Genomic DNA, 22,317 nt, shown 5'->3' with positions numbered 1-22,317 from the left:
CAGGTAAAGGGAACCGCTATGGGATCAAATACGGCCCCGACGTATGCTACTATAATAAGATACAATAAGATACAAAATTGCCATTTCTGGATACATTAATCTTTATGTCGGGATAAAACTTGAAACTGATATCTACTATAAACCAACCGATACAAAGCAGTATCTTATGTTTACATCGTGTCATCCAAGTCATACTAAACGCAGTCAATCGTATAATCTAGCACGTCGACTCCGAACCATTGTGTCCAATTCTGAAATACAAACACAAAGATTTGATGAACTACGATCGTTCCTACGTAAACGGAAATATTCAGAAAAACTGATACAAGATTCTGTAGAAAAAAGTAAGAACCTAAACAGGGACGATCTCTTTAAGGTAAATTTTGCCGATAACTTTTTGAATTGAATTTTATCCGATTTCACCATCGATATCTTTATTTTATACTTATGCAATGTGTGCAAATTCTTAAGTCATTTATATCCAAAGGTACGGGCACACTAGCGGTCTTGGTCTGAGATTTCTGTTGCCGACCTGAATTTTGAGAAAAAATCTTGCGTGTGCCCGTGCTTCCACACAAGATCATCGTGTCGCCCACATGAATTATAAGTTTGATAATTGTCTCCGATAGCTTTATAGTTTGCAAGATAGGCCGCCATCAACCGCTCAGATTCGTTTTTCCTTCAATTGCATGCTCAGCAGGTGATTATTGGCAAGGTGGAAAACGACCGACTGGAGATTTACATGAAAACAGACAGTTTGGTAAAGAAAAATATGTGCATTTTGACGTTTTCCACTGAAAGGACACATGTTTTGCCCCTAGATGATTTTCTTAAACTTTTTATTTCCTCGATTCTGATGAATCATTTCCAAAGTTTTTATTACAGTATATAAATAATTCTCCTTTAAGGTGATAAAATGAAAAACATGAATTCATATAGATCTATATTTGACACATTGTTGAGTTTCCATATATTTTTGGTTTGATTTACAATATATACAAGTCAAATCCCATGTCTCACATATAGTATTTCCGTTTTCATTTTCAATTCCAGGACCCTGAATTGCTCCTGCACCAACAGCCCCACCACCACGCTTGGCTTTATCATTGTTCTTAGTTTGTACCACCGGTACATATCCCACACAAGATTGACAACAATCAACAAGTTTCCTTGCATCATATAGTCCACACGCAGATGAATAACAACCCATGGCTTTATTATCTCCCTGAGGACAATTTGCTGAAACAAAAAATAACTACAGTAGATTAAATGTCATCCATGAATTCCATGAAAAAAGTAGTTTTAATAAGATTACAGGTGGTAAATCTATGATAATTTTTTGAATATTTATCTACATATCTAGTGTTTAATACGGTTACTAAATAAATACATGATAATATCAACATTTTGTAGCTCTACAACTAATCATTGTGTAATATTTTGATCAGTCAACAAGAAACGCCCTTCAACAAACTGCTACATATAATGATTTATTTACTGCTACAGTAAATGTCAGGGCTAAGAAGAAACAATCTCATGTAAAACAAATTTTCTGATCGTGTATACGTAATGATTTGACTATCAGGGGATAATTGATATCTACATGTAATCCGTATCAAGGTAGCTTATTTGTCTGTAAAGAAATGACACGAATCCTTTTAACAACAAATTTGAGGCCCCATGACCTATGTGAAGTTATTGGGATTAGGCCACGAAAACAAAAATTTCGGGTTAAAAGGAGTGTTTTCTTTAGTCTAATATCTATTCCTTTGAGTACAAATAATATAGAGATGAAAAACATAACGTACTGACCTAGTGTTACTGGAGCCGAAGCTGAAGTTACACAAGCACCCTGAAAACACCACTGTAAAGTAATAATAATAAATAGCATATAATGATAGCTCTCTATCATAGACCAGATGTATAATAAAAATAGCTTACCAGGCAAGGTAATATATGCCCACTTGATTTTGAATAAAAATATTTGGCAGTACAGTAGCAATTACCAGTATGAAATATTCAACCTTAAGTCTTACGCTTCTTTTGAAATTTTTGGGGCGATACTGAATAATATTACCAAGTTTTGTCAAAATCTGACAAGAACTTGAACGTGTTTTTAAGAACAAACTAAATACTTTTCAATTCTGATTTTCGATACGGTTCATCCTTGTTTGATTGCAAACACTCACACTAAGTTTCGTCAAAATCCATCAAGCGTTCTAGAGTGTTTATGGGCTAAAAATTGAACGCGTTTTCAAGAACAAGGTCAATAACTCATACTATTTATTTTTGATTTTCAATAGGGTTCATCCTTGGGTGATTAGTAACACTCACACCAAGTTCCATCAAAATCCAGCAAGGATTGTGCCTTTTAGAGTGTTTACGTGCTAAAAGTTGGACGCATTTTCAAGAACTCATACTAATTATTTTTCGATTTTTCTGATTTTCAATAGGGTTCATCCTTGGGTGATTACAATCATACCATATTTTGTCAAAATCAGTCACGAATTGTGAGTCCGACGGACGAACGGGCATGGGTGACGACAATACGCCGCCCATTTCATGTTGGCTTATAAAAATGAAAGAAATTTCTGAATTATGTGTCACTACAAACGGGGTCTCAAAAGTGTCTACACTTAGAAATATAAGCAGGAATGGGAATGCTCTTCACAGATTGAAGAAGCTATAATTGCCCTATATATACATGCACTGTTAAGAAGTCCTATGTAAAATAAGGTACGGGATTGAAAAACATACATTGTCATCTCGGTGTTACTAATGGGGGAGTACGCCTTGCCTAGCTAATGACACTCGCAACCGCATGTTAAGTGGAGATGCCAAACAGGATTTCATTAAACTCAAAAGATAGGTAGGGATAACAAAAGCTTTCAGAAATCTCTTACCATTTCACTTCCACAAGAAGTGAAATCTTTAGCTATGACAGTTTGGCATGAGCTGCTCGATGGATCATAACAATACATTCTTTGACACATTAGGTCAAATCCAAATCCTTCTAATTGTTCATTCTGAAATAAAATTTTGCACTTTATGGCTCCATAGTCAAGGATGTGGTATGTTTAAAACTTAAAAAAAAACACGGGTTAACTTGTTCTTAACACTCTTTTTGATGTCCATAACAGCTGTATTCAGACCGATAGTATTGTGTCCCAGTACATGTATTGCCCTAGAGGGACATCATTTCAAGAGCTTGGACTCGGGACTTGCGCGTGAGAGTATGTACAGTTGTTTTGTCAGCTGCTTGTTCGAGGCACCTGGCAACAGCTTGCTAACCCTTTTTGGGTTTCGAAATCTAGAGGAATCTTTACAGAGACCATGTCTGCAAGTTTTAGTATAATTACTGTAAGACACATACCCTACAGAAATAAGATTTGGTATTTCCATAAAAGATTCTACATTGTTCGTCAGCATCAAGGTATTGTCCCGGTAAAACTGACGTTGATAAAGACGATGTTGCACTAAGTGAACTTAAACACTTAAATCTGAAAACATTAAGAACACATTACTTGACGTAACGGGCAGCAAATTGTGAATTAACCAATTTGGACCGAATTAAAAGGCAATGGCAGTTTACGCTGCAACTCATCGATTCCACAGCAATCCCCTATTCGTCATACCGGGGACCCTGGCAATAGAAATGCGTATTCATGGAGAAATATTATTCAATCAAAATTGGCCGTGAAAAATCTTTATAGGAAAATCTCGATTGGAATGTTTGATAGATGGACAATGATACTGAAGTGTAGCGGGATACGATGGCTGCAGCTATATAAAAGAAAAATCTAAACGCAATATTGATGCGTTCACGACAGCTTATGAATTTCTTCCGAGAACATGATCACATAACATGACATATGATAAACCAACTTACTCTGGTGCATAGTAAGAAATATACAGGGCTGAACATTCTGAAAATATCCAGGGGTTGCTTTTCTTCTTATCATCAGGAAAATATGACGAGGCCGCCATAACATAGGAATCATCATTAGAACAACCTCGTACATCTCCATCATGCACTGCATTTAAACTAAAACGCAAATCAAATACTAAGGCAAACATAGACTAAGTCTATATGATGCGCGTAAAGTTTACCTGGACCAAATTTATGACGAAATAGAACATAAAAAAGCAGCGAATAACATTATATTATTCACAATCTGATTTCAATGCAGATCAAGATACTAAGCTCCGTGTTTTCCAAATCGTTAATTGTCTGATTTCAAAATAAAAACGGATAGTCTTAGAAACTGTGAAATGCGTGGTGCTTAACAACTACCTGAATTATAGATCACAGTTACCTCAACTTACTATTGGAATGAAGAAATTACCTGTGACCAAGTTCATGTGCTGCTATTTGATCAGTTCTACCAGTAAAATACTCTTCTACTATAGATGTACTATTTTTAGTACACATGGTACCAACCCATGCCACCCCTAAAAGTAAGATGTGCATACATTAATTAGAACAGCTACACGTTATATTATTCCACGGTTGATATAATTTTAAGTATGGAAAGGAGAAATAACATGCTTAATATTTGTTTTTACAAGAAACATTAGTGTGTTGAAACTCTTCAATAAATCATGATGGCTATACAAATAGAACTAGGGACGGGTTGATTAGTAGGACGTATGAATCGCCAAATTATTCAGATGGAATAGCCTTATTCTAGTATGTTAATCACGCCGTTTTGTGCAACCAGGAGCAAAAAAGAAACGTGTATTGCCGTCGGTCTGTCCGACTACAGTTGTTATTTGATTTCAATGAAACTTGGTATGATAATTCGTATTGGTGAAAACTTCGACAAGTTCGATGAACGGTTTACTAGTTATTGCCCTTAACTTAGTCAAAATTTGTTTGTGAGCGCCATAAAAACTACAATTTTATTAAGTGTCATATCTTGATACGATCTTGGACAAGCTTGAATTTGACGAATTTTCCATGAACTGTTTTTGAGATCAAGCCCTAGATTGCAGGTGATTAAAATTAAATTTGGTATGACCATATATTGATAAGACTATGGATTTTTCGAATTTGAAGATTTTTCGATGAACGGATTTTGAATATTGGCCTTGACTAAGTAAAAACGCTTCAAATTAGAGACAATAGAGACTATTGTTTTAATCCGATTTGTATGAAATTGGTGTGATCATTATTATATATTGATGAGGTGTTGGACTAATATGAATTTGATGAAGTTTTTGAGTTATTTCCTTTAATGTCTCAAAATGTGTTTGTGAGATTACAGATGGAAATTTGGTGTGATGTTTGTATTGATGAGATCTTAATTTTGATTTCGACAATTGATTGGTGTTACCTTAGTTAGTGCACTTAACTTAAAACGCATCAAAGTTTGTTCATGAGCTGCGAAGTGTGATGATTGGAATTGATAAAGACACTTCACAGATTAATCATTATGATTCATGATGATTTTTATTGAATCTAAAAAATATATCAAAGCTACCGTGTGGACGTATGTTTACATTGCCTGGCAAACTATCTTTTTAATTTCAAATAACATGAAAGATTTAAATGCTTACCAATGACGTCAGTACTTTTACCAACTGCTAAAGAGTCACTGAAATAAAGTCATATATATTAAATGTTAACACATTTGAGTCAATTCTGTATCACGTCTACAGCATACTGAAAAAATAGTATATGATGCGTATGAAATTAGCCATGATACCATTTGCAAATGCCAACTTAATGAGCCCAATTAGGTGCAAAATAGTAGGAGTAAAACCCATTTCATCTCATTTTTGCTAATTAAGAAACAGATTGTACTGGTGATGATGCAATGCTTCTGTTGCTGCTGATGACAATGTTAAACACAAAGGTGACAAACTTACTCTGTGAACCACATGGCATGATCATGAGTCGGCAATTCGCCATTTTTGCTGTTTTCATAAACCCATTCAGTGAACTCGGACAAGGCTGTAATATACTGTAATATTCCATTTTTATTACTTCGCTGGTGATATTCTGCATCATCTGCCGACTAAAATAAAAAGAAATGGAATACAATTAATATAATGACATACTTTCACAAGATTATACCCTGGGCTTTTAGGTGTGGCGCACTGTTGTAGGAGAAGAATTTAGTTGGGGGTTTATATGGTTTCTGAACTTCAGGTGCCCTTCGTCACGACGTACCTCCGTGAGTCGGGATTCTCGACACTTTTAGTCATCAAAACTACAGCTAGAAATAGACTTTATGCGACGGATAATATCGGTATGTCGCTTTATCAACAACTGTTCCCAGATTTCGACTATCGGTGGACCCACAGCCTTCCACTTGAGCATCATCTTATTACTGAATTAGGGTGTTATAGATGCAAACTTACATTAGATATAACGATGCCAGCACCTTTAATACTAAAATCAACATCAGGATAGTAATTAGTTATAGTTGCATATCTTTCTGACATCTGAAAATCGAACACAACATAGTACTAATGAAGCAATGAGCCGTAATAAGTCTCAAATTACGCAACAGTTTGTTTTCGACATGATATACAGAGAGTACGTGTCACATTAAAAAGGGGGTTCCATTACCATAGAATGACAACTTGACCGAATCAAAAATAGTCTCAGAATCGGCCAGTTCTGTGGACAGAATGGGATACGAAGAGTCCAGTATTAATTAGAGCTCCAAGTTACTAGTGTTCACCATATCTCGGTTTAAGTACGCATTAATCCTTAAAAGTGGATTCAGTATGTATCTTTTTTTCTTATTCATGAAATTGAAATCTAATTTACACATGTGAAAACTTACTCCCATTATCAAGAAGGCATAATATGTCTTTATTTCGCTATTAGCCAAGTCCTCGGATCCACCATTTCGAGATAGAAACCTGCAAATGGACAAATTTTGATAACTTCGTTTGTCGGCAAAAATGTTTTATATCCTACTTATTCTTCACTTTTTGTGGAATAAAAACAATCTAATTCAATTTGCAATGACATAAAAAGGTATATGGTTTGTATTTCACGTCGTAAAATTTATATTTGACAGAATATGCAATATGTATATACTAGATGACCGTCTTTAAAATTGCATGCTGACGAGAAGGTTTATAGAAATCCTGTGGTTAATCAAAATATCATTGATAAATAGTAGTTCAGTGATTTTACTGAATTTGTTGAGCATTATTCATTATTTTAGGATGACTATTTCGCCACTGATGTTCTTAGATGGTATTTACGTCAGCGATTATTGCTTCTATTGTCATCTTTACTTCAGAATATTAGCATGCAATGTCTGGTTGTTTCGCGTGTGTTATTTGATTTTAATACAAACAACCCATTGAATAACTTACCTTTGTTTAATAGTATAATCTGTAACTGCCAATAATTCAACAGCATAGGATTTAGAAGCTCTTTTATATCGTCGACTTCTTCGATTCACGACAGTTTTCATGGTAGACAGAGACACATGACCTGTTATAATAATAATACTTTATTTATATAGCGCAAATATCAAGTGATCAATATTACAAATTTGACAACTGGAAATTCAGATAATATATGAAACATAAAATATTGCACAATACCACAAAAAAGATCAGTTGAAAGCTTGTTGAAAAAGATGGGTTTTGAGATTCTGTTTAAAAGAATCTACATGTAGTTTAAAACATTTTCTAATAGCTATTGGTAATGAATTCCTTAAAGCTGGGTCTCTTATTTTGAAGGATCGTAAGATCAAAGATCAAAGTAGTTATTATTTACTAGAATGATAGCAACAACGACAAATTGCCGAGAGTACTGACAGACAGACATTAAATACCCCGTAGAGATCTGAACCAAGAACTCTACTACTTCTTCTGTTTTTTTAAATATAATAAAACGATTTAAAATTATTTTCAAAACCTTTTTGAGAAGTCTGTATCTCATCTGGACCATAATTGATGACCACACTGCTACTTAGTCTATGTTTGCCTGACCCTACAGGTTGCATATTAAGGTTATTACCGTTGTTTATATTCACTCGGCCATTCTAAAAGTACATAGAAACAAAATACAGTGGTCATATTCTGTTAAAAATATACCGCTTTATGGATAACAAAATTGTACGTAAAATTATATAAAATAGTCACAATATAAACTTTTGATATACAGGCATAGAACAGTTAATCTTTATTCTACATATTTTATATGTACCCGCAAAAGATGTATTTAGAAATGCAATACATATATGTCCCGTTGAAGTTCTTGAAGTGTAATGACATATTGTTTGAGAAAATTTGAAATCTATATTAATTCAATTAACAGGAAAACTGTATACAAATTGCCTGATCGTGATGTGGCAAAAATCCAAAAGAACAGAAGATGCTACATATAAAATGGGGGCTATCATCGACGTTATCATATATAATTTTTGTATCTGAGGAGTGGCACAACCTTCTAAAGGACGAATCCACCGTATCTGATGGCTCCTTGACTACTAGTTTGTTCAGGTTTAGATGACTAGAACATGAACAAATATACCAGTCGTTTTATATGTAAAAATATATTGAAATTTTTCTATTATTTATCGAAATACCTCAATTATAGAATAACCACATTCTCAAACGAAGAGTCTTGCCTTGTTATGGACACCTTTCGCTATAAGCATTTTCTCAAAACTCTGATCACTAGCTTACAATAATGAACTCGAACTCAAAAGATTAAAACTAATAGGTTTAAGAGTGAAATCAGCCATAATACTAGCAAATTCCTAAACCAAGTTGCTCTTATGGACAAGTCATTGCGTAAAATCCTATGAATATTTTCGGATATCATAAGGAACTGTCTGTCGGTCTGTTGTGACTCCAATACACTTGTGTAATCAGAAATCGAGTAATACATACTAGATCATAATATCCACCTCTATCCGTAACCATCATAACATTTCCCATCTGTACATTAACATATACACCCGACGTCTACAATATTAAAGTTCAACTGTTTGAGTTTGTTTCAATGACAGAAACATCATAAATAATATTACCTGGCCCAGGAAGGTCTTACCAGGCATGATGAGTGTCTTGACCCGCCCTTGTTTAAATGTTTTGTTCTTGACAAGGTCTGTCTTGTAGACTTTATTTCTCTTGAATTCCCAGGTGTACAGATACGAGACTTAATTCAACGTGGATGTTTCGTTTCGGATAGTTGTTATACTAACCTGGTAGTCAGCTATGTAGGTCTGTTGTATTTTACCGCCACTGCTAACGTAGGTTGGTATGTTTATCTTAGGGGCCCTTTTTAATCTCACATGGACATTGGTTTTCTCAGAAAGCAAGTGAAAAGTCATTTTATACGGCAATTCTTGAGATCTTTCAACTCTCCCAGATGGTTCAACAAGCCTTATATCCACCCTATCTAAAAAATGAATACAGAATTAGTTCACACATCTTGATATGAAAGATATATTGTTTTGCAGTCAGTTGGGATTTTACACTATTAAAGTAGTCTGAAACAAAATCGGTTTGTGTGCAAATCATAGCGAAGAATCATTGATGAGACGTATTTCTAACAAAAATAATGTACCTCCAATTGAATGGACTGTCTTCATGGTGCAGAAAAGTAGGACGTAAAACTCCATTCATTTCATTCTTTCCAATTGAATGAAAGGTATTAACTTAACCAAATTTCCGCAATTAAACATGAAGAATCTTTCAAGTTTTCATGAACCAATATACTCAAGTAAACTTTTCCCCACATTTAATGTTGAACATTAAACTGCCTTAACTAACTATAGCAAATTGTAAGATGTAAAACTCCATCCATTTCTTCGCTGTCTGTAACGATAATCCTTGATTTCATCCAAATTATTCACTAACTTTCCGGACAGAAGTCTACAATATATCATAAGCTAACAGTATACCTTAATCCTTACCGTATTCGAGATCGTCATAATATTGTTTTGCGTAGATTCCTGAGTTGGGTAATGTCCAAACAGCTAAAGATAAATATAACAGTCGAAAAATAAACATCATTTGGAAAAGGTAGGCAATCTTCACCCTAATTTCACATGTTAAAGATAATTAAAAATAATCTAGTCAAACTGTGTTTAGTAATAAAAGTAGACCTATACTCTAAAACCACAGGAAAAAGAAATGACTTACGTTTTGTTTTAATAATAGAAATGTTTTAATGTAAAAGTAAAAGAAAGTATCCTACTGCGAACGGCGTATGGCTATGAATAGATGCAATGTGACTATAATATGAACTAACTTTTAAACTATGAACGGTCTCTTCCTTGTTAATAGTACAAAAAGGCTCGTTACTCATTTAATGATGCATGTGTTGACATAATAATCGTAGACATTCTTTTAGACCTGGAAATGAAATTAAATAAAATGGAGCTTTACGTCATACCTAATACGAAGGCGGACAACGTCATGAAGTGTGAAAAGATGGAAATAGTGCCAGGGCAGCGGTATTAGACTAAGTCGGGTTTCAACTTCGGTGGAACGTTTATGTGCAGGGCCAAGGTATATCGTCCCATCCGACAACTAGACGCATTTTACACCTGGGGAGGACAATAACATCTACAACACTGAGTTGAACCTAGCTAATAAGCCTACCCCTGCAAAAAGAAATCAAAGATCTTATCCCTACAAAGACAAAAACAAATAGTTCTATCCCTACAAAAGCATGTTCAATTTCATCTCTGCAAAAGGAATTCAATGCTTTATTTCATGGATTATATATCCATTATTATCCATTACCTAAGTAGAAGGCTTAATATGCTTAAAACCAATTGAAACAAACCAAATAATTCATAATGACCATCCCAACAGAACGAATGAAATATTTAATTTTAAACAAAACAAATAAAACAAACCATAACGTCCACTCAAGCAGAAGAAATGAAATACTTTCATCCAACGAAATGAAATAATCCATCAAGTCTATCCCAGATAAATGTGTGAAGAATTGTGCCTTCTAGAGTGAACGCGGTTTTAAGAACAATGGCATTAACTCATATCAAATATTTCTAGTTTTTTTTTATTTCAATAGAGTGATAATAAACAAATACGTCAAATTTTGTCGGAATCGGGTTAGAATTGTAGAGTGTTTACGAGCAATTGTGGGCGTCATATTCAAACTTTTGAAACCGAATGAAATAAAATTAAAATACTTAACAATCCCATGAAAAGAAAAGTACATCTCAACAAAACCAAGTCTCAATTGATCCAGCGGAACCAATGACAACTACCACACTATAAACCGATATCAAATCCAAATGTGCTAAAACACTACACGTGGGGAAAAAAGAGATACTATCATTTAAATCTTGGGAGGGGTTTATAAAGATAAATTAATTAAATTAAGAAATAACTATCTTTTTGTAGAAACGGGAAATGAAAGTTTTTACTACACTAAAGTACTGACGCAGTTTTGCACCACCCTCATCAGTAGTAAATAAGTGACTTTGATGACCATACAGTTCTACGAATTGAAGAAATATTTCTATACAATGATAAACAAAATGCTCAATTTTTGATACTAATAATTCATAATAATATTATGAACTGTTTCATTTTTGCACTAGAAGCAAGGTGTCATACGCCCACAATCAGCTTTGATTGCAAGTACTAACCATTCTTTGTTGTCCTTTCACATTTGGTTCGTGTTTACTGAATGCAAACTAATCAGTGGTTACCATTGGCTTAGATGACGCTACGAGGAAAGCTGACCATGGGATGTCACACATACATAACTGAGTATGTGGTCAGAATGATGCTGCTGCATAGGAGTTTAAGTTCAAAAATCATTTTTTATGTCTGACAAGGCTGCAGATTGCAAGGTCATGTTAGAAGCCCTAGGTGTAAAGTCTGCGCAAACGCTGAAATGTTGTGGACATTAAGTACTTGGAATCGATCATGCTGTTGAAAAAGTTTTCAAGGACAAGGAACAGAAAGTTGGCATTCAGAAGTTTATCGATTGTGTGAGAATCCTGAGAAATCACTCACTCATTTAGCATTCACATAGTTGGTCTGTCTCATAGCCTTCTCAAAACTGTTATCTCTATCGCATGCCCAAGTCATGGGTTTCGTGGATTTGTTGCGAATAGCTTTGGAGGAATAGTCGAACAAGCTACAGAGTTTTAATTTCAGAAAGATAAACATAATGAATATTTCCGAAGACTGTGCAAATAAAAACTCTAATCAGCTTGTTTTGGCGGTTAGGACATCTCTCACAAATGACTGGTTTATTTGCTGTACACAGCTCATTGCCGAGATGCCAATTTTCCCATACTGAACTTGCTAGGCGTAGACAAGCGACATAATGACAGCAGCATGGATAGAAGTTGGATGAGAGTAAAACTGTTTTCCATGCAAAAATACCAGCGATTCAGAAACCGCAGTCTGATTTTGCAAAACTAGACAGGTAGACATATTAGAGCAGTTTTGGAATAGATAATAGACACTTTGTATAGACAGTTGGGAGAAATGGACTTTTTCGAAGTTCCAATGTTATCAGTGAGGTGAAGATACAGTGGTTATCGATGAAATGAATCCCGTTTCATTACTTGAAACATGCAAACTGCATGGAAGACCTGTTACACCAGAAAGTATCAACTTATAAAGCTGAATCAAAAGCAACTATTGACAGAAATCGGACAATTTGCGTGACCATTTTACCTGATATACGCGAGAAAAGGCGTATCAAATTGGATATAGGTATACATAACTTTGAAATATTTTAAAATGTAGAACTAATCCGCTCAATAAGTGATGTGATAAAACTTAAGAACTGAATAGAATACGTTACTGCTCAGATCGAGGTTCATTGTTTGAACTGCTTATCATAACTTAATATCAATAGAAAAATCATACACATGGTATCTGTAAGATTTCACTCAATGATTTATGATATAATACACGATTTATCGGATTATATCCATAGTGTCATTTGGTATCACTAACTGTATCAAACGAATCCATCTTTTCATTGTTACACTATGTTGTTCATGGACAAATGGTATAAACTATTATAAAAAAAAGTTTGTCTATATAATATATGCCTTTCAATAATTCATTGTTAGCTCAGACAATTTCCTGAAAAAAATGGGTTTACTTTCAAACCTTGTAATTCATATATGAATCCTATTTCTGATAAAATCATGCACGCTTAACCGGAAGTTATTTATTTTAAGCAGTTTCTGTCTTGTTACTGTATCCCATTAAGTATGTAATTTTTCTATACCATTATATCGTTGTTAATAATTGCTGTTTATACTAAAAAAAATCATGCGGGTGTTTAAAACTACATATAGCCGCCATAAACTCACCGTTACAGATGGGGCTGGTTTACTGCCGGTAAAGATTTGATAGAACTAGACCGATTTGACTAGTGTTATTACAATAGTGATAATTTTAGAAGCAATTCCACGTCCCTTCCAGGATACAGCTCGTTTCTTGAATATTTGACCAAGAGATTTTTTCAATTGCCCTTCTAATAGAAGAAGATCAGCTTGCATCAAAACTCTTTGACGATTTATATGGCTGGTATTATTTAGCCAGAAGAGTTTCGATTAGGAAACCTGTGCAATTCGACTGGAAAAGACTGAATGTATAGGCCTCTGGATAGCATCAGATTGTTGTCAGATATCGTTTTTGAAGCCATTAGTAGTTAGTTCTCATCTTCAGATAGAAAGAAAAGCAACAAAGACAACGATTTCTCTCTGCCTCAGTGGAACAACTATAGCTTCTGTGGAGACTAAAAGTGAGATTATCACGGTCTCAACGTCTATTACTGAACACTAGAGAGGCCTCTGAAACCATCTTGTTCTCTTTAACATCCAAAGGACGATCTGGTCAATTCTATGGTTACACACGAGGTACAAGAATCATCATCCTTTGTAATTAAATTTCAAAGATATTGAATAAATACACCAGAAATAACAGTGGTTGTCTCCCTTTTATAGGTTTAAAATAATGGTACATTCTTCTCCTTTATCACGCCAAAGACTGCCATTCAAAACAGCCAATCAGTAATTCTCCAAATAGAAACGAAATAAATGGAACGAAAGATTGGTATAATTACAATTAGACTACAAAAAAGATATACAATCCAACCTATAAACTATGAAGATTATGTAAATTAGATATATATATATATAATCTTTTACGTAATGCCAAAGCTTCGTTATAAATTTTTGACTGCTTTATATTTAGGATAATCTTCAATTAATTACTTAAACTAAGGGAGTTGGTCACATGGGAAAACTAACACAAGCAACGGAAAATATTGGTCACTCTTCCACAGTTTTAGAATTGGCATATCGCCATTAGATATAACACCAAAGAGCATGCATTTAACGCTAACGCTGAATAAATATTGACTTTGTTATCCATTTCTTTCGTTTTCTGTCGGGTCTGTAGATTAATCATTCCGATGACTCAATCAAATCAAGCAGTTTAAACTGAAATAAAAGCAGATCTGTCAAAATTTAAATGTTCTGACAATATTTTATAATGATTAACTACATGTATTTATAAGTTAAAAAGATAGCCTTACATATAGTGACATACGCCCACCAGCAGCTTTAATTGCAAGTACAAATCATTGTTTGTTGTCCATTCACATTAAAGTGATACTACGCCTTAGAATGAACATAAAATTTAAGAATTAACATAACAGAAACCTTATATAATCCGATAAATTCGAAAACTTAGTCATCCATAAATATGCAATTAACTATTGCATAAAAGCTTAGTATTACCATTAAGCGTTAAGCGTTCAATAATTACTTAGTTTTGTGAATTTTCCATTTCCATAACTTTATGACACCAGATAAGTTCACTGATGAATATATACTCATATTGACCATTTCGAGAACTTAAATTTTATGTTCATTCTAAGACGTAGTATCACTTTAAGCAAACTTTATTGTATCGTATCATGGTTAGTTTTTAACGCATGTCTTCATTATTGCACATAGCAGATTATGTTAAACATATCCTGTTGCATGTAGTAATGTTTTCGGCATTTTTATTATTTCTTCGATTTTATGTGTATCTGAAAAGAATTGTAAATATTGAACACACTGCAAAACATTAATGAATTCTTTACCTAAATATCAATCTGGTGACGAAATCCGTTATCAGAGAATGAAATATCTTACCTGAACCATACAAAATCTCACCAACAATAAAATCTTTTAAAAATCTTCTACCGATATAACCATCACGAATTTCTACTACTCTGGCCCTAGGAAAAATCAAATAATTCATTGTCGCCTCCGTCTAGCCTGCAGTGATTTAAACGGAGATAGGTTTTCACGTCTTGCGTTTGTGGTCAACGATTTGATACTCGGAAAATTATTTTTTCTACTGCCAATTACATTTAGATGCACGAAACTAGTCTATTTCTCTCTTATCATCGACTTACATTAAAACCTATATTTTACTATTTAGCACTGATAATCCTGATATTTCCACTGATATTTTCCGTAGAGTCCATACCAGAACTTTCAAACAGATTTTGATAATCCACCTCAATTCCTGTAAGTTCTTTTCAACATAATATGACCTTTTTGTATAGATATTTCATTATTCTTACTATTATTAACACTCATTTTAAAATGTATTTCAAATGTTTGGCAAGTGTGTATAGCAAATTGTACATAATGTATATTCGTGTGTATTCTAATTGAGTTGCCATCTTTTTGATATTATAACTTATATAGTTAAATGATTGTGGAGAGGGGTAATATAGGCGTAGCCTGTTCCCAAATCATTTTCATAATGTATCTTTATATATATATATATTTATGAATAAAATATTGTTAACAAAAAAAAATCGATATATTTACACAGATACAAAAATCAAAAGAATACATCAAGAAATGTAGTCTGTAGTGTTCTCAGGCCAAATGTGAATGGGCAGGCAGACAGGGTTAAGACAATTTAAGTCCATAATACATGTAGGCATATGAAAATCAAACAAATTCATAAAGAATTGTAGCTTGTAGAGTGACCAAGAGTTGCACAATTTAACTAATAGAGTGAAAACGCTAAGCCGAACACGATATTTCGGTGATAAATCCCTTTTTTTCTTCTACTGTCCTGCTAAGATGTGATAATTTGAAGCATTCTGGTCAGTCCCGAGAACAGGGTTGTCGTGTTTCTCATTGGTATAGTCTCCAGTGATAGCCACTCCTTACTGTACCACGAATGTACCAAAAGAAGGCCAAGGTTTTTAATCGTTTACTGCTTCGTCTCTCGAATATTCTTCAGAACGATTGTTACCTATAACACTATTGGAAAGATTGTTATTAGTGATCACACAAAACCTTCGGTAGGATAATAATCCAACACCTAAACGCAGTTTACAAACGACGGACCTAATTTTTGTTAATTCACTCACTATATCATTTTCAATCTCTTAACAGGATGAGGACGAAAGAAATATTTTAGCGAATGTCATTATTAGATTCGTACCAACTGTGCACACCATTTTCGTAATGATGAGACAAGTGTTCACTGATCGGATTTTCAATATGTAACCAAACGTGAACGTGATTTGTTTTTCAATGATTTTCAGTGTTGGACTGAAGTTGCCTGTGCCACTGATGTCTTTGACTAATATTTGTTAAACCTATTTTCTGTTTGACGATTTGTATCACTTCTGAATAGAATTTCGTGACGGAAATATTTGTGTTTGTTAACACAATAAAGACAACAGTTTTTATCTAACATTGATGAAGTCTTGGTCAAGTTCGAATTTGATGATTTTTTTTAACGTCTTTTTCAGTTATTGCCCTTTACTTAGTATGTATTTGAAAAAAATTTATACATTATACATGAGAGTGTGATATTAATAATTTGATTTATTTGGATTTTGCAAAGGTTCAAAATGTGAAGGAGCTGTTATTAATTGTGTAAGATAGAGTTCATTTTGTTATTGATACCAGGCTCCAGGGTCATGCATTGTTCTTGCCTAAAGGTCACTTGACTGTTAGACACCGCACTGTCAAACTCCCTTCCCCGAAATCTATTATAGCGGAGGTAAGAGCTGGACATTTTATGTTCCGACGGCCCGCTAAGCCCTACTAGGGAATAAAACTTTGAGTTAGATATATCTTTATATATTGTACTACAGATTGTGACAAATTTCGACATTGGATGTAATATATTCACTCCAATGCGAGTGGATATACTTTGAGAAGAAATTGTTAACAAAGCGAAATGCAAATGACTGCCCGGATATAGATTTCCGTTCTCATCAGCAAGTGTCAACCTCAAATAGGATTTTGTGTGCAGACTCTGAATCGGAAGATGGTCCAATCATACATTGAACCACTGAATACCAAAATTAGTGGCATAATCAACATGGCGCGGGCCAACGCACAAACATCCCCACGGGTTATCTCAACACCATATCCTACTACAGCAATCGAGCAAGCAAGATAGTTCATGCCCACTATAAGAGCCTTCAAGAGAAATTCCCCCATGTCTACAAGCAGAAAATGATAGTTGCATATTCAAAAAATAAGAACTTAAATGATAATATTGTTCATAGTAAACTAAAAACAATCAGTACATAACAGATACTATACTTCTCGCCCATCGGGCGAGTTATTTTTTCTAATTTCAGATCAGAATAAGAACAGAAGAAAACCCAATATCAAGACCCTTAATCCTAATTTCTAAATAAAGTGTCTGCTCCACCCTAGGCCTGTACATTTGGGAGAATCAAACCCTCCCTTCCCCGAAATCTAAGGCAATCTCACCCACTTCTTATAAGGACTCCTAAATACATAGAAAACGAAAAGAAAACAGCTTTCAAAATGAAGGAAACGATGATAATAAGACTAGAACTTCAACCCAAAGATCTGGTATGTGGCTAAGATTGTAAAACTTAGCAAATTGGCAAATTGATACTAAAAAAATTGATCACACAAAATTTCAAATCAATGAAAATTGCAGATTCTATTGAGTTCATGAAATATTTTTGACATGTTTTATGGCAAGGGCAATAACTCAAAATACGTTCGTGATATTTCAACAATATATGTGCTCACACAAAATTCTGATGACACAATAACTGAAAAAGACGTTCATTGAAAAATCGTCAATTCGAATTTGACCAAGATTTCATTAATAATAATAAATGATCAAACAAAATTTATGATATGAAAACTGTTGTCTCTATTGTAGTCACGAGCAAATTTACCCGCTTTGACTAAGTCAATGGTAACTCAAAAATCCATTCATCGAAAAATTGTCAAATTAGAACTTTATCATACCAATTTCTATGGTCAAACAAAATCCATTAGAAATTGTAGCTTAACTTTGCCCACGAACAAATTTTTACGCGTTTTAAAATTGTCAAGGGATATAACGCAAAAACCGTTCATCGAAAAATTCGACATTGACCAAGATCTTATTAATTCCAGTGTTCACATCAAGTTTCATCAAAATCGATTAAAAATTATAGTTTCTATAGTTCCCACACACTAACAAATTTGACGCGATTTTACTACTAACTTACAGACCGTTAACCGAATTCGATCTTGACCAAGATCTTATCAATTCCAATTCCGACAATATACGACCACAGGTTCGCCTTATTTATTTTGCTCTAAAATATTATGTATTATATCCAATACTTAATTATAAAGGGCGAACTGACTCAATTTAGCTCTATTGTTTTTACACCTCGTATAATAATATTATTTAGAGTGACACGCGAATACTTGTGATAGAAAGGCAAGATACTGTATTCCAACCAATCCAGAACATCAAACTCTACATAGCTAAATTATCTCATTTTGGTATTTTGCTATCGACCTAGAGATAATAGTTGGTACGGGGAAGATACTGGTCATACACTCTTGAGCAATGATAGTATGACAAAGTGACTAACAGGTCGTGGCTAGTGTCAGCTTATTGACAAAGTCTACAAACCTCAGCCCACAAACATAAAAAACTAGGGTCAGTTCAAAATGTCAAGATGTTTTTAAGGATTGTTGTTACTTTTTGACTAACAGAATGAACCGTGATGTAAATCTCTATAGACTTAAAGGACGGCTGTCCAGAAATTTAATTTGACTTAAAATTCTGGAAATACTTTATTACTTACTTCAAAAACCAGAAGGTGAAACACTGTGAAATGAAAATGCGGATTTTTTATTAATTGAAAACATTCTTAAGAGCGGAAAATATGTGGAGTTGGATGGTTTTTCATCTAATGATAGGTAATATACGGCAATAACATCTTTGCTTTTAAATTAGAATATTTGGCAGATACAATCACCAGTATGAAATATTTAACCTTTAGACGTACACTGCTTCCGATCTTTTCTTGCGTGGTAACGAAGAATGTCAAAATCTGACAAGAATTGAGTCTTTTAGAATATTTCAAAAACGAAGGAAATAAGTCGTACTAAATGTACATTTAATTTTAGATACAATATTAGAAAAGGATTGTATTGTTAAAAATTTGAACGAGATTTAGAAGTTGAGAGCACACATAACAGAAAACACGAGGAAATATATAGAGGTTACCCTACGATGACACTCGTGCTTGTGATATTTTCGCCACTCGTGAAAATATCAGAGCACGAGTTTCATAAAACCATATGCACAAGTTAGTCATTGGATAATCAGAGTATCAGAGTCTGTAGGCCATACGAAGAGTTCAACAACCCCAGCGAAGATAAAGCCATCTGAACTGACTGAACCTACTAATAGTACTAAGCCTAGTGAAGAAAATATTGTTTTTCAAGATATAGATGCTCAAGGCTAGATATTATCGAATAAGTGTCTTTGTTACGTTCGCTTTTAATTATTTCTTTCACGTTAACAGACTAACCCATAGACTATTTACTTTGGTTAACCTGACAGACGCCATTTTGAGCGCTACTTACGAATAAGTTAAACCTAAATAAAGTTTAATGAGTATTCAAGGGCAATAACACTAAAACCGAACATATAAAGATCGTCATATTCGAACTTATTAATATAAATGTTCATACCAAATTTCATTAAAATCAGAGAATAAGTCTCTTTAGTGTTCACAAATACATCTTGACGGGTTTTTCCTAAGTCAAGGGTAATAACTCAAAAACTGTTCATCGAAAAATCATCAAATTCGAACTTGACCATATTTCATTAAAATCAGATAAAGACTGTAGCCTCTTATGTGTTCACAAGCCAACTGTGGACGGACAAGGGCGACGACAATATACGACCACATTATAATGAAGGCGTATAAAAAATGAAATGGAATGCATCGCTGACATAGTACAAATAAAAACACCTCATCTAAAAAGAAATTTGAAATTTTTATTTTTCATATCAGGTATAGGAAAAAATATGGTATACCACACTAATTTAGAAATAAAGTATATAACGTTTTAACACAATTTGTCCTTTTCCTTTTCTGTTCTCACTAATACACTAAACCTATGTAGAATGGAAAACTCACGAGAGTTCCTCTGAAAATTCAAAAGTCTTATCGTCATCAGATGAAATGAAGAAAAAGAGTTGGTTGATATCGCAAACGAGGAAGTTGGTTCAAATTGGATGATTCTGTGTTGTTTGGTTGTTGATAATTTGTGAGATCTGGTCTGGTAGAATGACATGGCGGTGAGTCCCTGCTTGGTGTGACGTGAGTTACTTGATCTTCTTCATTCTTCCAAACTCGTTTTGATCGTGGTAAGTGGTTGGTTGGTAGTTGTCGGTTTAGTTTGGTTATATTATCTGATACCTGTTATAACAATGGGAAAAATGGTAGAGAAAAGAGGAATATAGGAGTATTATACAGGCTCGATATCTCTCGCTTGTTGGTACTCTAGCTCAGCTGAGCGTTGACTGTCGTTTTGGTAAACTTCCAAACGGAGTAGCCGATAGGCGTCGTCCAAGGATCGTAACTTGATCGAGCTGGTGCTCTCTAAATAGATCAATGACCACTTGCCCATAAGAAATACTCCAGTCCTTCTGATGAGAGAACCTTCTGATGCTGGTACACGGATACATGGATTTCAGTGTGGTGCCAGAGGTAGGTTTGAAAGCAGAAGTCGTCGGATTTTGGAGCTGGTAAGTCCAGTGAATGGGATGCCAATTCTTGTTAGAGGTGAATCTGGTATGGGTTGACATTCGATGAGAAATTTATTCATCAGCATTTAGGTTAAATAAACATTCACCAAAAAAATCTTCCATTACAATATATTGTTTTGTAGAGGAGTTGTCTTTTGGTCTGTATACGAGTTAACTGACTTTGTTGACATGTTGACGAGTCCTTGGTGCTGGTGTTCTGACTCTCATGATTTTAAATTCACCATGATGAAGTTATATATCTTAGTCATCCACTGCCTGCAATTAAGGAAACATGGAATATGGTGTCTATTAGTACCAAAACATTCGACGTAGACTATTTTGTAGATTTCATTAGCGTATTCATTGGTGAGATTTTAGAGCGTTCGAGTGTAACTTATGTCATGCTGTGACGTGACCACCACCTTCTTAAGTGAATAGCGACATAAATTCACAATGAAACAATGTTTTTGTATTATTCTAATGTACATATTGAGTTTCTCGAATGGTTTTAACATATGAAAGGGGAAAGCAAATTGAATATGTATACATCGTTTACTTACGAGGCGTACATTGTCTTCGTTTTTGATAAAAAAAAATTAAATTAAAGAGATTTTCATTAAAATCCTCTGTGTGACTACTACATTGTTACATACAGTTAAATTTGAAAATGTTTGCCATGGTCATACTCTTGAAATTGTTAAAGACACTTTCTCCGAAAAGTGTACTTTTTTTCACCTTTCCAGTAAGTAGCCTCCGTACCTGATTCTGTTTCTTAGGGCTATTCGTAGCATCAACGAGTCTGGATCAACTTTTTAAACACCCGATTTAAAATAGGGTTTGGAATGTGAAGTAGTCATAGTTTAAATTTTGCGGACGTTTCGTGTTCTAGGAAACGATAGTTGTTCAGCTTATCTTATCAGTCATTGTGTTCACAGCTTACAGTCGAAATTATAGCCTTCTAAGCCATCTGTATCCTAACGTTTGAAAGTTATATTGACGACTCGCCTTTATCTAAACCCTTTTCATGATGTAGAACAGTTAAGGACTAGATAAACATAGATCATCCGTTATTCATGTACCTGAACAAAATGGGATATTCCATTAAACTAGTTAAGTGAAAATCCAAGTTATAGGTATTTTTGAAGAAATTAGGCGATTTTCATAAAGACTATTTACACATATTTAAGACCCAAATCATTCCCCCAAAATGGTGAACCATGACCTCTTGATGGAGCTACATAAAATTGACGGTTCGCC

The 22,317-nt window shown here is 34.2% G+C and overlaps 2 protein-coding genes across 2 annotated transcripts; both read right to left on the bottom strand.

The window, feature by feature from the left end:
* Window positions 1-931: 931 nt before the first annotated feature.
* On the bottom strand, window positions 932-7,442 carry LOTGIDRAFT_162054 (hypothetical protein; the record flags this gene model as incomplete). The annotated part of the gene is made up of 11 exons (XM_009057993.1): window positions 932-1,239; window positions 1,813-1,864; window positions 2,904-3,026; window positions 3,374-3,500; window positions 3,890-4,045; window positions 4,347-4,452; window positions 5,560-5,597; window positions 5,872-6,020; window positions 6,367-6,450; window positions 6,798-6,876; window positions 7,342-7,442. The coding sequence occupies 11 exons, from the start codon at window positions 7,440-7,442 to the stop codon at window positions 932-934; spliced, it is 1,323 nt and encodes a 440-aa protein (XP_009056241.1).
* Window positions 7,443-8,425: 983 nt separating this feature from the next.
* On the bottom strand, window positions 8,426-9,999 carry LOTGIDRAFT_162053 (hypothetical protein; the record flags this gene model as incomplete). The annotated part of the gene is made up of 4 exons (XM_009057992.1): window positions 8,426-8,488; window positions 8,872-8,946; window positions 9,186-9,382; window positions 9,900-9,999. The coding sequence occupies 4 exons, from the start codon at window positions 9,997-9,999 to the stop codon at window positions 8,426-8,428; spliced, it is 435 nt and encodes a 144-aa protein (XP_009056240.1).
* Between the last annotated feature and the right edge of the window lie 12,318 nt (window positions 10,000-22,317).

The sequence above is a fragment of the Lottia gigantea genome, assembly GCF_000327385.1.
Source record: "Lottia gigantea unplaced genomic scaffold LOTGIsca_32, whole genome shotgun sequence".
In the NCBI taxonomy this organism is placed as follows: Eukaryota; Metazoa; Mollusca; class Gastropoda; family Lottiidae; genus Lottia; species Lottia gigantea.
The sequence above is the reverse complement of the archived record's forward strand: the minus strand, read 5'-3'. Positions and strand labels throughout refer to the sequence as shown.